The following is a 12,254-nucleotide window of genomic DNA, read 5'->3' as shown; positions in this document are numbered from 1 at the left end:
TTTTAGGTAATATTGAAGGAGACACATCAGCCCAGTCACATGCATCTCAGGACACAGGACTCTGAGGAATTCTGAGATTTAAAACAAAAACAAACGGCAGGAAACTAAAACCCACAAAAGCAGAAGGGAAGTGTTTTTATCTCCCCAAAGTCACAAAAGCTCACACCGGACTGTCAGAGCAACAGAACAAAAGCTCACACCGAATTGTCAGAGCAACAGAACAAAAGGCCCATAGACAACATCTTCACATACTGCTGGGTGAAGAACCCCCAGGAACACCAGTGTGCATGGCAAGTCCAGGCCAGGGCCCTGACAGAGATGCCATCGTGCATGGCAAGTCCAGGCCAGGGCCCTGACAGAGACAGAGACCGAAGCACATCCCAGCCAGGCCCTGAGCACCAGCCAGCCCGCGACCCTGTCATGAGCAGCATTCCCAGGCCAAGAGGCAGCCCCCAGGCTTCTGCAGCTAAAAGGCTGATGGTAAGCAGAGGCAGACAAGAGCAGAAGCCTTCCAGGGTCCAAACCTCTTAGGAGCCCGGGTGGCCCAGGAAGTTCCAAACAGCTGGACCCTAGACACAGACTGGTGAGCTCAGTACAGCAGCTGCCTCAACAGACAGAGATGCCAGGGAATGGAGGGGCAGGTCCAGATAGAGTGCAATGCAGAGCGAAGGGACAGGTCCCTAAAACACAGCCCCCGTCATAATCACAGACTGTAGGAGGGAACCCCAGAACCACAGATCTGGAGACAGGTCCCCCAAAAACACAGCCCGTGTCACAATAGCAGACTCTAGGATGGAGTCCCAGAGCCACAGACCTGGGACGCTGCCTGGGGCCACTGCTCTTATCACAGTCTCATCTAAACAGGGATGACAGATAGAAAACCACCATGGTCCCACCCCATATACCACTACCAAGACCACCACCAAGAGGGACTGACGCTCAGAGAAACGTCCCCAGGTGGCAGAGGAACCGCAGGGAGGCACACCCAGACATTGAACGACAATTCAGCTGACTATTCAAAAAGGAGCTAAACATTAAAAGAAAAAAATAGGTGTTACAAAATATCAGCATATGTCTTATTTTAAAATGAGTAAAAAAGAATATTGGTCAAAGACTTGAAAAACAGTCTGAGAAAATCTGGGAAATAATTAGAAATGAAAGGGGAAAAAGTGGAAATGAAGAATAAACTAGAAGGAACACAAGAGTGAATAAATGTCATAAATGACATCATAGGAGGAATAGAAGGTGAGAAGGGAAGAGGAAATCCAGAAAGAGCATAATGACGAAGCGTCAACAGCGTGCAAAGGAGGTGACCCAGGAGGAAGCTGAGGGAGAACCAAACAGTTCACAGGTGACTCCAAGCCACGAAACAGAAAAGACATGAAAGCAATTCAAGAAAATGCCCTGATGGAAGAAAGGCATCCACCTACATTTTTATAAGATACACCTCATATCTGGGAAAATGAACCAAGAATCACCAAGAGTTAGCTCTATCATTGTCTTCTAAAGGATAAAGATAGTAACTAAAGTTGACTAAAACATCAACCATGTTTGCATCCAATTCACAGTAAGTTGGTCATCTTTCAAGGATACCAGGGAACCGATGGAGTATTTTGGAAATTGATATTTAAAGGAAAGAATCAACTGTTCATTGTGTGTTTTCAGTTTAAACGATACCTTGAGGGAGTCAATAGTTTATGAGGGTAAGTTCCTCTTTATGAAAGTAGGCAAGCTAGTAAATGTGAATAAAATGGCAGAATTAAGAGATGAGCACTCAGCAATCTCTAAGGAAGTCTTAGATCAAGATAAATCATCTGCTTGTATCATGTAAAGACAGACAAGTCGACATCACCTGCTTCCTGATGGAAGGAGCTCAAAGCCACCATTAGTCCTAATCAAACCTGACCCTGATAAAACTCGAATCTGACTGCAGATTTACCAGAAATACAGAGGACAGAAGAACACACCCCTAAACCATGCCCCAGGCATGATCTATGTCCAAACCATTCTCCAGGGATGAAATGACCTATGTCCAAACGATAGGAAACGTACACTTGTAAAAAATCTGTCACTTATTGAAAAACAAATGAAGAAAATAAAAATGAAGCGTAGAAGGGAACACACCAGCAGGTTAAAAGAGACTTAGGAGAGAAGCAGAGGGCAATACTCGAAACTGATTTAGTCCTGATATGAAAGCAAACCTCTAAGAGAAAATAAAACAGTCAAGAAAATTTAAACCATGACTGGGAGCCCATTTGATAATGTTAAGGAATTATTTCTGTTTTTAAAGATGTGACTATGTTACCATGCTTATATTTTTAACATCCTTGTATTTTAGTATTGTAGAATATTTACAAATAAGATTTATATGATGTTGGGAGGAGTTTGTTTCAAACTAATCTAGAGGGGCATGGACTAAAGCAGAAAAACGCTGGCCTTGAGTTGATGCTGGGAAATGAATGCATGGAGGTGAACTGTGTTGTTCCAACTTTTATGTGGAACTTTTCCATAATAAAAAGTTAAAAGTAGGTAAAATAACTATTACTCCTTAATTGAGTATATTTGTTTTTTCATATATTTGTTGAGCCTTTTCCACCCAGTGTCAGGCAGCTAAGCACACACTGGGCCGTCTTACGCCATCTGTCTCTCCTATCACAATAGAACTGTTTGGCTTTGATGGAAATCACTCCGTCTCCTGGGATCTTTTGAACTGACGTAACCTGCTGTATTAGTCCATTCTCACACTGCTATAAAATACCACCTGAGACTGGGTAATTCACCAAGAAAGGAGGTTTAATGACTCACAGTTCCGCACGGTTTGGGAGACCTCAGGAAACTTTCAATCTTGGCGGAAGTTGAAGAGGAAGCAAGGCCTGTCTTCCATGGTGGCAGGAGAGAGAATGCAGTTGGTGGAGATTTCCACAAACTTTTAAACCCCCAAATCTTGTGAGAACTCACGCACTATCATGAGACAACCATGCAGGAAACTGCCCCCATGATCCCATCGCCTCCCACAAGTCCCCTTCCCTGACACATGCTGTATTAGTCCACTTTCACGCTGCTCAGAAAGACATACCCGAGACTGGGTAATTTATAAAGAAAAAGAGGTTGAATGGACTCACAGTTCCACGTGTCTGGGGAGGCCTCACAATCACGGTGGAAGACAAAAGACGCATCTTACATGGTGGCAGGCAAGAGAGAGTGTGTGTGTGGGAACTCTCCTTTATAAAACCATCAGATCTCGTGAGACTTAGTCACTATCACGAGAACAGCTGGGGAAAGACCCGCCCTGGTGATTCAATGACCTCCCACTGGGTCCCTCTCCTGACACGTGGGAATTACGGGAGCTACAATTCAAGGTGAGATTTGGGTGGGGACACAGACAAACCATATCACATGGGGATTACAATTCTAGATGAGGGTTGGGTGGACAGCCAGCGGCAAACCACGTCACCCATGTCCCCTGCACATGACCATTTTCTCTTTGGCTTCTCCCACCCTGGCTGTCCCCTCAGGGCCCACGCCCCCGTGTCCCTCTGCCTGTCATCCTGTGATCTGCTCTGACCCTCTCTTCCTCCTCGTTCAAGTTGAGCGTTTCTTACCACAGAAGTGATGACCACACTGAAGAGTTAACCTGTCATTTCCCATAATACAGAACAAATACGTTCTCTCTCACGGGAGAGGAAACTACCTGAGATTTTGATAAATTTATACCTCCAAGTGGTGATAGAGCGAGCCAAATATTTGATAACCAGCCTTGTGAAGAAAGTACTGAGTTTTGGGGGAAACTGACTCCCCCATTCACTCGGTGATCTCTGGATCCCTGCAGGGATGGGCATCAACCCCCCGGCAAACCCTAATTACGTCACAAATACGGGGTAACTGAATTATATGAAAAGAGTACTGAAAACACGCCCACCCTCTGGAGGGAAGCAAATCGGTGGAGCATTCCCGTGAGCACTCATGCAAGCTACACTGTGCATTTCATAAGCCCACGGCCACAGCCACACAAAACAATCTGTTGACTTAAGAAAATATATTTCCAGTTCAAAACACCACAGCAATTCCAGAAATCACAGGTGTGATTCAAGCCGTGGTGTCCAGGTTTCTGATGCTCAGGCCCTCATTCTTGGGGGACGTTGGGAGACAATTGCAGTGATACCACTCAGCAGAGACCACCACCCTGTACATGTGAGGTCAGAGGGATAGAAGGGGACTGTGGACGGGATGCTCCCCAGAGCCCATTTGAAAGGGAGAGTTATAAAGCTAGAAGATCAAAGATCAAAGCAGGTCTGAACTATGAAAAGACCCGTTCATCAGAAACTGGCAGCACCTCCAGGCCCTGAGCAGAAAGGGGCCGAGCGGTCATGAGTCTATTTTCCAGTCCCAGGGAAGATGCATGGTCATTGCAAACACATCCCTCTAAATAGTAAATAACAAGCTATTTGAAATGACACTCACCATGTAGATTAGAATATTTCAGTAATTTGAATGCTTGTCATTGTGACATATTTCTCCTCCAAGAGAATTTCAGGAAAAGTTTCATGTGGACCTGAATCACTTTCACAATCGATTTAATTCCATCTGGGCATGAATGCCCAAAATGTGTATCGATTGTACCAGGGTTCACAGGAAATGTGGGGAGTAGAGACCGGTGTCCAAAACAATCATCATCTCAGCTTATTTGCTTGTTTCTTAAACATCATAATCTGACTGCTGATGTATCACACGTTCTGGGAGAATTTTAGTGTTCTTTGATGAGGCAAAATTATGCTATCCTCACAAAAAGGGCAGGTCCAAATGGCCAGATTTCAGCAGGCCCCCTGGAGGCATGTTCTCTAACTATACGGGCCAGATTCTACGACATAGAAATACATAAAAGCAGTTAGGAGCTTGAGGAGTACATGAACTTATTGACCCTAACCTTCCCAAAGAGGGATCAAAATGCCATGGTGATGCTGGTGGTTCACCCGGCCTGTGGCGATTCACTCTGAACCGGTGGCGTGCAGGTTGGTGCTTTGGAAGAGCTTTGGGAAAACCTGCCCGATGGTGGTGCTTCCAAACAGAGGGTGTGGCTTTGTAAACCGGTCTATGAACGAATGCCCAGGACGGGATGGGCGTGCTCAGTCCTCGGGCTGGCTGCAAAATGAACACCAAAGCGTTTTCCTCCCATACCTCAGAGCGGGCCGCAGCCTCCCCGAGAGTCTCCTTCTCCCATGGAATCTTCAAGGCTGGAACCAACGTGGAAATGAACAGCTGCCAAAACGGAGGCAGCTCCATGCAAAACCTCTGTGCGCGTTTCAAAGTTGGTTTTCAATGACGGAAATCATACGGATGATTAAAACCAAAATTAGCGTTTCGATGTTGTTGAATGCCAACTGTTGGGAACCGAGGCCAGACCCACGGGTCGGGAAGTGCAGCCGGGTGAGGAGGACGACAGCCCAACTGCTTCGGATCCCGCCATGCTTTTCCGCCCACACAAGTTCAAAATTCATCAACTCATGGCCACATTCCATGTTTCCTGTGCCTCAGGAAGCTCCTCTTGTGTTTTAAATTAAGCACACATACCCAAAGACCAACGGAGACCAGTTTAGCTGAGGTCCACATGTGATGGTGAAGTCAGAGAGGCTGCACTGGGTCCTTTCCTGGAATCCTTGGCCCCCATCAGAGGTGCTCCTTGTCCATCCCCTGTGGCCCACACAACATCCTTTGGCCCCCAAAAGTGACTTTTTATGGAGGAGATTTGGGTTAGCAAGAAGACAGCTGCCCAGGAGATTTTGAGTAGGAGGTGTCCTCCCTCCACAGCCAGTGAGCCCCTGCCCTGCCACGTGCAGCCCTAGACCTCCCCACATAGTGGTTCACAGGCTTCCACGTGCTGTGTGGCCAGGCGGCAGGATCCCTGGGGGAGGAGAGCTCCATCTCCTACCTGATCACCTCCCTGGCTTAGGGAAGACACTGTTATTCTTCTTCGCATTGTTCCTGAAAGTTCTGTGGTGTCTGCTTACTATTGAACCACTCAGATCTAGTTATATGTGTTTTGTTCGTGGCTCCATGGGCACTCAGGAGACAGAAGAGCTCGCCCTGACCCCCCGGCTGCTGGGCCTGCTAGGCACCCCCAAGCCCAGCTCTTGCTCCCTCTTCCCCTCTCTCCCTTACCATCCTTTCATCCTTTGCTAAAAAGTTGAAAGGACTGAAAAGGTGAGAATGGGCACAGGCTCTGAGTCAAGATTTTGTTTTACTTTCATTATGGCAAATATTTTTACTGCAAAAGTACATTTTTTAAAAGAGAAAACGCATATAGTGCTAAGATTCCTGACCACTTCATTTGGGTTCCTGTTGCAGGCCTAGGGTATCCCATGAGCAGGGCTGGTACAGGAGCCTGGTGCAGGATGAACGCACCTGTGGGCCGTGGCAGGACCCAGGGTCCAACAGAATGTCTGGGCATCCTGGGGCCAATAACAGCCCAGCTCAGGAAGAGCCTGGGAAGCGCCCCTCATTGATTTGCCTTTCGGAGTCCTCCCCACCCTTCTCTGCCAAACATGGGGCCCAGCAACCACAGCATTCCTTGCATCTCCCTGTTCTGGGAGGGAACACACTTCCACATTCATCCCCTTATGTGAAACTCACAGGTGAGGCAGGGCAGAGCAGCAGCCACACAGGAGGGGTTAAAGGGCAGGAGCCATCCCCTGGCTTGATGGAAAACAGGGATTCCCTACCTCGGTGCATGGCAACTCCCAAAACCAAACCGTGACCAGCTGACTTGGAGGGAGACCCACTGGCCGTGTGCACCCTGCAGGTACGCAGGCATCATCTCATCCAGCTGTCCCAAGGCCCACTGGGGCCTCTGCAAAGCCTCATCTTACATATGAGAAATCTGAGATCAGGGTTGGCTGACTTTGCCCAAAGTCATCAAGCAGGCAAGACACAGAGCTGCAGCACCAAGCCAGGGCTGCCTGACCCCTAAACTTAACCTGACACAGCACATGGCACCACCTACGCACTTGGCCCCCACGACCACTTCTACAGGACTCGGGAAACACAGCAGGGCTGAGAACGTGGGCGCCTGGGTAGGCTGGGGGTGGCAGGCCCTGTGTACAGTGTCTGAAGTTGTCTGAAGTGCCCCAAGCCTCTGAGATACCTGCTTCAGCAGGTGCCCAGGACACTGCTAAGACAGAGCCTGAGACCTCTTACCATCTGTCCAGCGGTTGAATTAGCTCTTTGCTCACAGTCAATGTGGTCAAAATGATGCCTTTTCTTTCTACATCACCTGAGTACCCAGTAGGGAAGGACCCACTGGGGAAGGGAACGGCCACCTACCGGTTCCTCTTGGTTTTCACATCTGGGTCTTCCCTGCCGTCTTCAGAACTGGACCCATCGCTGCTGTCAGCTGAAAGAAAATCAGATGAACAGGGTTAGAGTTGTCAGCGCTCAGGGCTTTGGCACAACCACTTTCAAGCAGACTTATCTAGAAATTAAGACAACAGGCTTCTCTTAAAGATTGATGTGAAATCCTACAACGAGTTTCCTCTCGGCACACAAGCTTTCACATTTCAGCGGAACAGAAATCTGACTGTGCTGATCTGCAGAGTGGTTCTCCTTAGATACTGTCTGTTTAGCAGGTGCTGGGCCTTCCAGAGGGGCTGGAGGGTGGAGAATTACAGGTGGACCTCTGCTCAGCCTCCGGGCGAGGGCCCAGGATGAGCAAAGCTATGTCATGTTCTTGAGAGGGAACCATGAGACCGGGGCCACTTCTGTGGCCACTGCCCCAGGGAAGCGTGGCCCCCAGCAGCACCTCCAACAGGCCCATGCTCAGCTCCTCTCCATCCACTGCAATAGATAACGAGATTCCCCTACCCTGCATGCAGCCGTGCCTCACTATGGATGCCCATCTACTTCCAAAAGCCGAATCGATTTTGAAGACATGGTCCCTATTTCCATTCTGAGGCGGTCGGCCCTGTAAATGTTTGACGAGCTTTTGGAATGAAAAAGTAAAAAGGTGCTTTGGTGTTTCCTATGGGTCTCCGGGAGGGAAGAGGAAAGATGATCATGTAGATGGTCTGGAGTGTCATCGCTTCTTCCCTGACAGGCGGAGTGACTTCCACACGCGCCGAGCATCACAACGGCCTCCCACCTGCTTCTCATTCTGTGTCTACCTCTGGCTCATTCCGCCCCTCCCAGTTTGGGTGGCCAACTGAGCTGGGCTGGGCTGGGCAGAGCGTCCCACCATCTTCCCAGCCAGCCTTGGGCCACCTTCCCAGTGACTGCGGAGCCTGCACTTCCTTCCTGGGAGGGTCTGCAATGAAAACAGTGCTCAGCTTAGGACGAGCGCAGAGTTGATGAGAAAAGACATCAATTTCAACAACTGCAGGGGTCTCTGCACATTTTCTTTCCATAAAACCCTACAATTCTCCCCACACCTGTTTTTAGAATCCCAATAATAGCTCTGTCACCAGCTCACCGTTCAAATCTATTTACAGGCTTGTTTCCAATGTGCAGCGTGGGGCCCGTGGTAAGAGGAGAGGGTCAGGCTCTGGAAGCCCCGGCTCGCCGCAGTCATGCTGCATCATCCTTGGGGGCCTCTGCCATCTGAGCTTCCCAGGCAGCTCATGGTCGCCCCGCCCACGTAAGCCACGGGACCACGGAGGCTGCCTTAGAAGGACCGGGGTACGGCATGTCCGCCCTGCACCTTCCAGCAAGGCCGCAGTGTCCACCATGCACACCCTGAGTGGATGTTCCACCCTTCTGAAAGGATGCAGGCCTCGGGGAAGGGAATTCCCGTGGGCAGTGCAGAGTAGGGGACGAGCAGAACTTGGCCCTGGGAGGGCGGAGGAGCCACAGCCCAGGCGGAGCTTCCTGACTTTTCAGCAGCCCCTGGTTCTGAACCTGGCAGCGCTGACTCCAGGGCTGGATTGCTCTGCCCTGGAGGCCGCCCTGCACCCTGCAGGTGTCTCTCAGCCTCCCTGATCCCTGCCCCTCCCCACCATGCTAATGCAAAAGCCTCCAGAACTTCCCAAATGTCCACAGGGGTAAATTTGCCCTTCCCAGTTGAGAGCCACTGGTCTAGAGCCAAGATCATTGATGACAACCGGGGGGCCATGGAAGGGAAGAGAGGACACTGGAGGGTATCCACTTCCTCCTCTCTGGCTGCCTTCTGCATGTGCTCCACAGCCCAACACAGCCCTCCAGGCCAGGACCCCAAAGGACACACTTTATGCTCCCTGCTTCCCAAGCTGCACTCGTGCCAAGCCCAGCACTTCCAGGCATTTCTGGTTTTTTCTGAGGCGGAGTCTCGCTCTGCCCAGCTTCAGGATGAGGGCCTGCTGTAAGCACTTCTATGTCATGTTCTTGAGAGGAAACCGCGAGGCTGGGGCCACCTCCGTGGCCACTGCCCCAGGGAGGGGTGGCCCCCAGCAGCCCTTCCCTCAGGTCCACACTCAGCGGCTCTCCATGTTCAGTCTGTCACCCAGGCTGGAGTGTAGTGGTGCGATCTCGGCTCACTGTAACCTCTGCTTCCCGAGCTCAAGCAATTCTCCTGCCTCAGCCTCCCAAGCAGCTGGAATCATAGGCACCCGCCACCACACCAGGCTAATTTTCACGTTTTTAGTAGAGACAGGGTTTTACCATATTGACCAGGTTGGTCTAGAACTCCTGACCCCAAGTGATTCACCTCCCTCGACCTTCCATAATGCTGGGATCATAGGCATGAACCACCATGCCGGGCCACCTCCAGGCATTTCTACTTCCTGGCTGTGGGAACCTGCTCTGCCCATTCAAACTGAGGACACTGGCCAGGCACAGTGGCTCACATCGGTAATCCCAGCACTTTGGGAGGCCGAGGTGGGTGGATCACAAGGTCAGGAGTTCGAGACCAGCCTGGCCAACGTGGTGAAACCTCGTTTCTACTAAAAATACAAAAATTAGCCGGGCGTGGTGGCAGATGCCTGTAATTCCAGCTAGTCAGGAGGCTGAGGCAGGAGAATCGCTTGAAAACACAAAGCAGAGGTTGCAGTGAGCTGAGATTGTGCTGCTGTACTCCAGCCTGGGCGAAAGATCAAAACACACCCTGCTCCCTGCCTCAGCCTCTGCACCCAACACCCTCCAAGGAAATGCAGGACTCCTCTCCTGTGTCCCGGAGTCCTCTCCCCCTGGGGCGCTGGGTCCTGGGCTGTCACTGTGCCCTCCTGGTTTTCCCTCCCTGGTGCTGTGGCTTCTCCCTGGTCCCTCCTGGCCATTCCCACCTAGGTCACTGGGCCTTCTGGTTGTCTCATCCAGAGGCTCCTTGGCCTCACAGAGGCTCTCTCAGCTCCCCCGGACCCTCTGCCTGACTGCCTTTCTGCACCTCATGGTGTTTGAAATCTTTTCCAAGGTGTGCCTCCTGCCTGCTGTGTCCAGGGGAGGGAACATTCCAGCTCTGCCTGGAAGAAGGCCTGGGAGCGGCACCTCTCCTCCACCCACACCAGAATGTACCCAGGGAGGCCACGGGGGAAACATCCACATTTCTTAAAACTTAAAAAATGAGGTCATACAATTACATGCATATTATTTAAAGTACATGTGTATAATATTGGTAATTTTTTAGGGTTTAAAATATAGGTAATTTTTTAGGTTTTGAATAGTTTCAACATGGGCATAGTTTTCCTAATTACGATCCAGACTCATAAATAAAAGTATGTATAAATTTAACAGACTTAAAGAATACAAAACCAGAGGGGTTGCCGTGCACAATGGCGGCGTAGCAAGCTCTCTGGTTGGGTCTCCACCAAGACTGCCGTCAAGCTGTAGGGGGATTGGAAGCAAGTATTTCAGCTCTCTGGAAGCAGAACAGACACTTATAAAAGCTAGGACTGGTGTAACAATAGTGCTAGAGGCTGGGCGCGGTGGCTCACTCCTGTAATCCTAGCACTTTGGGAGGCTGAGGTGGGCAGATCACCTGAGGTCAGGAGTTCAAGACCAGCCTGGCCAACATGGTGAAACCCTGTCTCTACTAAAAATACAAAAATTAGCCGGATGTGGTGGCACATGCCTGTAATCTCAGCTACTCAGGAGGCTGAGGCAGGAGAATTGCTTGAACCCAGGAGGCAGAAGTTGCAGTGAGCCAAGATTGTGCCATTGCACTCCAGCCTAGGCAACAGAGTGAAACTCCGTCGCGAAAAAATAAAAAAATAAAGAAAAATAAAAGAATAGCACTAGAGAGGCTGCCATTCTCAATTGACTGCAAAGACAAGGGAACTGAAGCTTCAGTCACCACACACGATGAAGAATATACACTTCAAGGCCATCACTTTGGAAAAGGCACACTTGGATGGCTCCAGTCTGCACAAGCCCACGTCAGCGATCTCTGGGAAGTGGGAGAATCCGATTTCCACCAAAGCTGCCCCATTACAATGCCTACCATATCTATTTTTCAACCAAAAACTCAAAAGCATGCAAAACCAGGAAAGTAGGGCCAATTCACCCGATAAAAAATATTTGACAGAAATCATCCCTGAACAAGTCTACGTGTAAAAAGTATCTCAAATGGAGTTAACCGTACACGTTACAACTATAAAAGTTGTTGAAGAAAACGTAAGGGGAAAATCTTTGTGACAGTGTTTAATCATTGCAGAGTTTCTGCTATGGGTGAGGAAACAGTTGTAGAAATCAGTAGTGTTGACAGCTACACAGCATTGTGAACATACCTAATGCCACTGAATTGTACACTTACAAATGGTTAAATGGTCAACTTCATGATATGTATATTTTACCACAATGAGAAAAAAAAATCAAGGACAACTTGTTCTATGGCAAAAAAAAAAAAAAAAAAAAAATCAAAAGACCAGGAAAAATATTGTGATACTATTGTAGCCAAACACTGATAGCCTTGATTTTCAAGTCCAAATAACTCAATAGGAAAGCTAAAGAACACAAACACAAAACAAATGGCCAACAAACCTGTGAAAAACGGTTCAATTCCACTCAAAATTAAAGCAATGCCAACTGAAACAAAGAATGGCTTTAAGAATTAAGTCTGATGTTCTACAGTGCTAAGGAGACTATGCAGAATCTATCAGTACAAGTGTGAACTGATCAGTCTCTTTGGGAGAAGATTCGGCAATACCTGCCCAAAATCTAAAATGCATGTACCTTCTGAGACAACAGTTCTAATAACATGAAATTACACAATCGCTATGTTTGCAGAAACGCTCCTAAGGTAAATACCTAGGTACAAAGATGTTCTTTCCAGCACTGTGTGTGTGAGCACAAAGCAGATGACC

At 49.0% G+C, this 12,254-nt stretch overlaps 1 protein-coding gene across 1 annotated transcript in view; it reads right to left on the bottom strand.

Moving 5' to 3' along the window:
* LOC105470826 (transcription elongation regulator 1 like) overlaps positions 1–12,254 on the bottom strand; it is a 232,771-nt gene that overhangs the window by 35,635 nt on the left and 184,882 nt on the right. Inside the window, exon 8 of the mRNA XM_011723087.2 lies at positions 7,318–7,387. Coding sequence (XP_011721389.1) covers positions 7,318–7,387 — 70 coding nt within the window. The remainder of the gene's footprint in view (positions 1–7,317; positions 7,388–12,254) is intronic.

This window comes from Macaca nemestrina, chromosome 9 (genome assembly GCF_043159975.1).
Source record: "Macaca nemestrina isolate mMacNem1 chromosome 9, mMacNem.hap1, whole genome shotgun sequence".
NCBI classification, from domain to species: Eukaryota; Metazoa; Chordata; class Mammalia; order Primates; family Cercopithecidae; genus Macaca; species Macaca nemestrina.
This window is presented reverse-complemented; position numbering and strand designations above follow the sequence as displayed.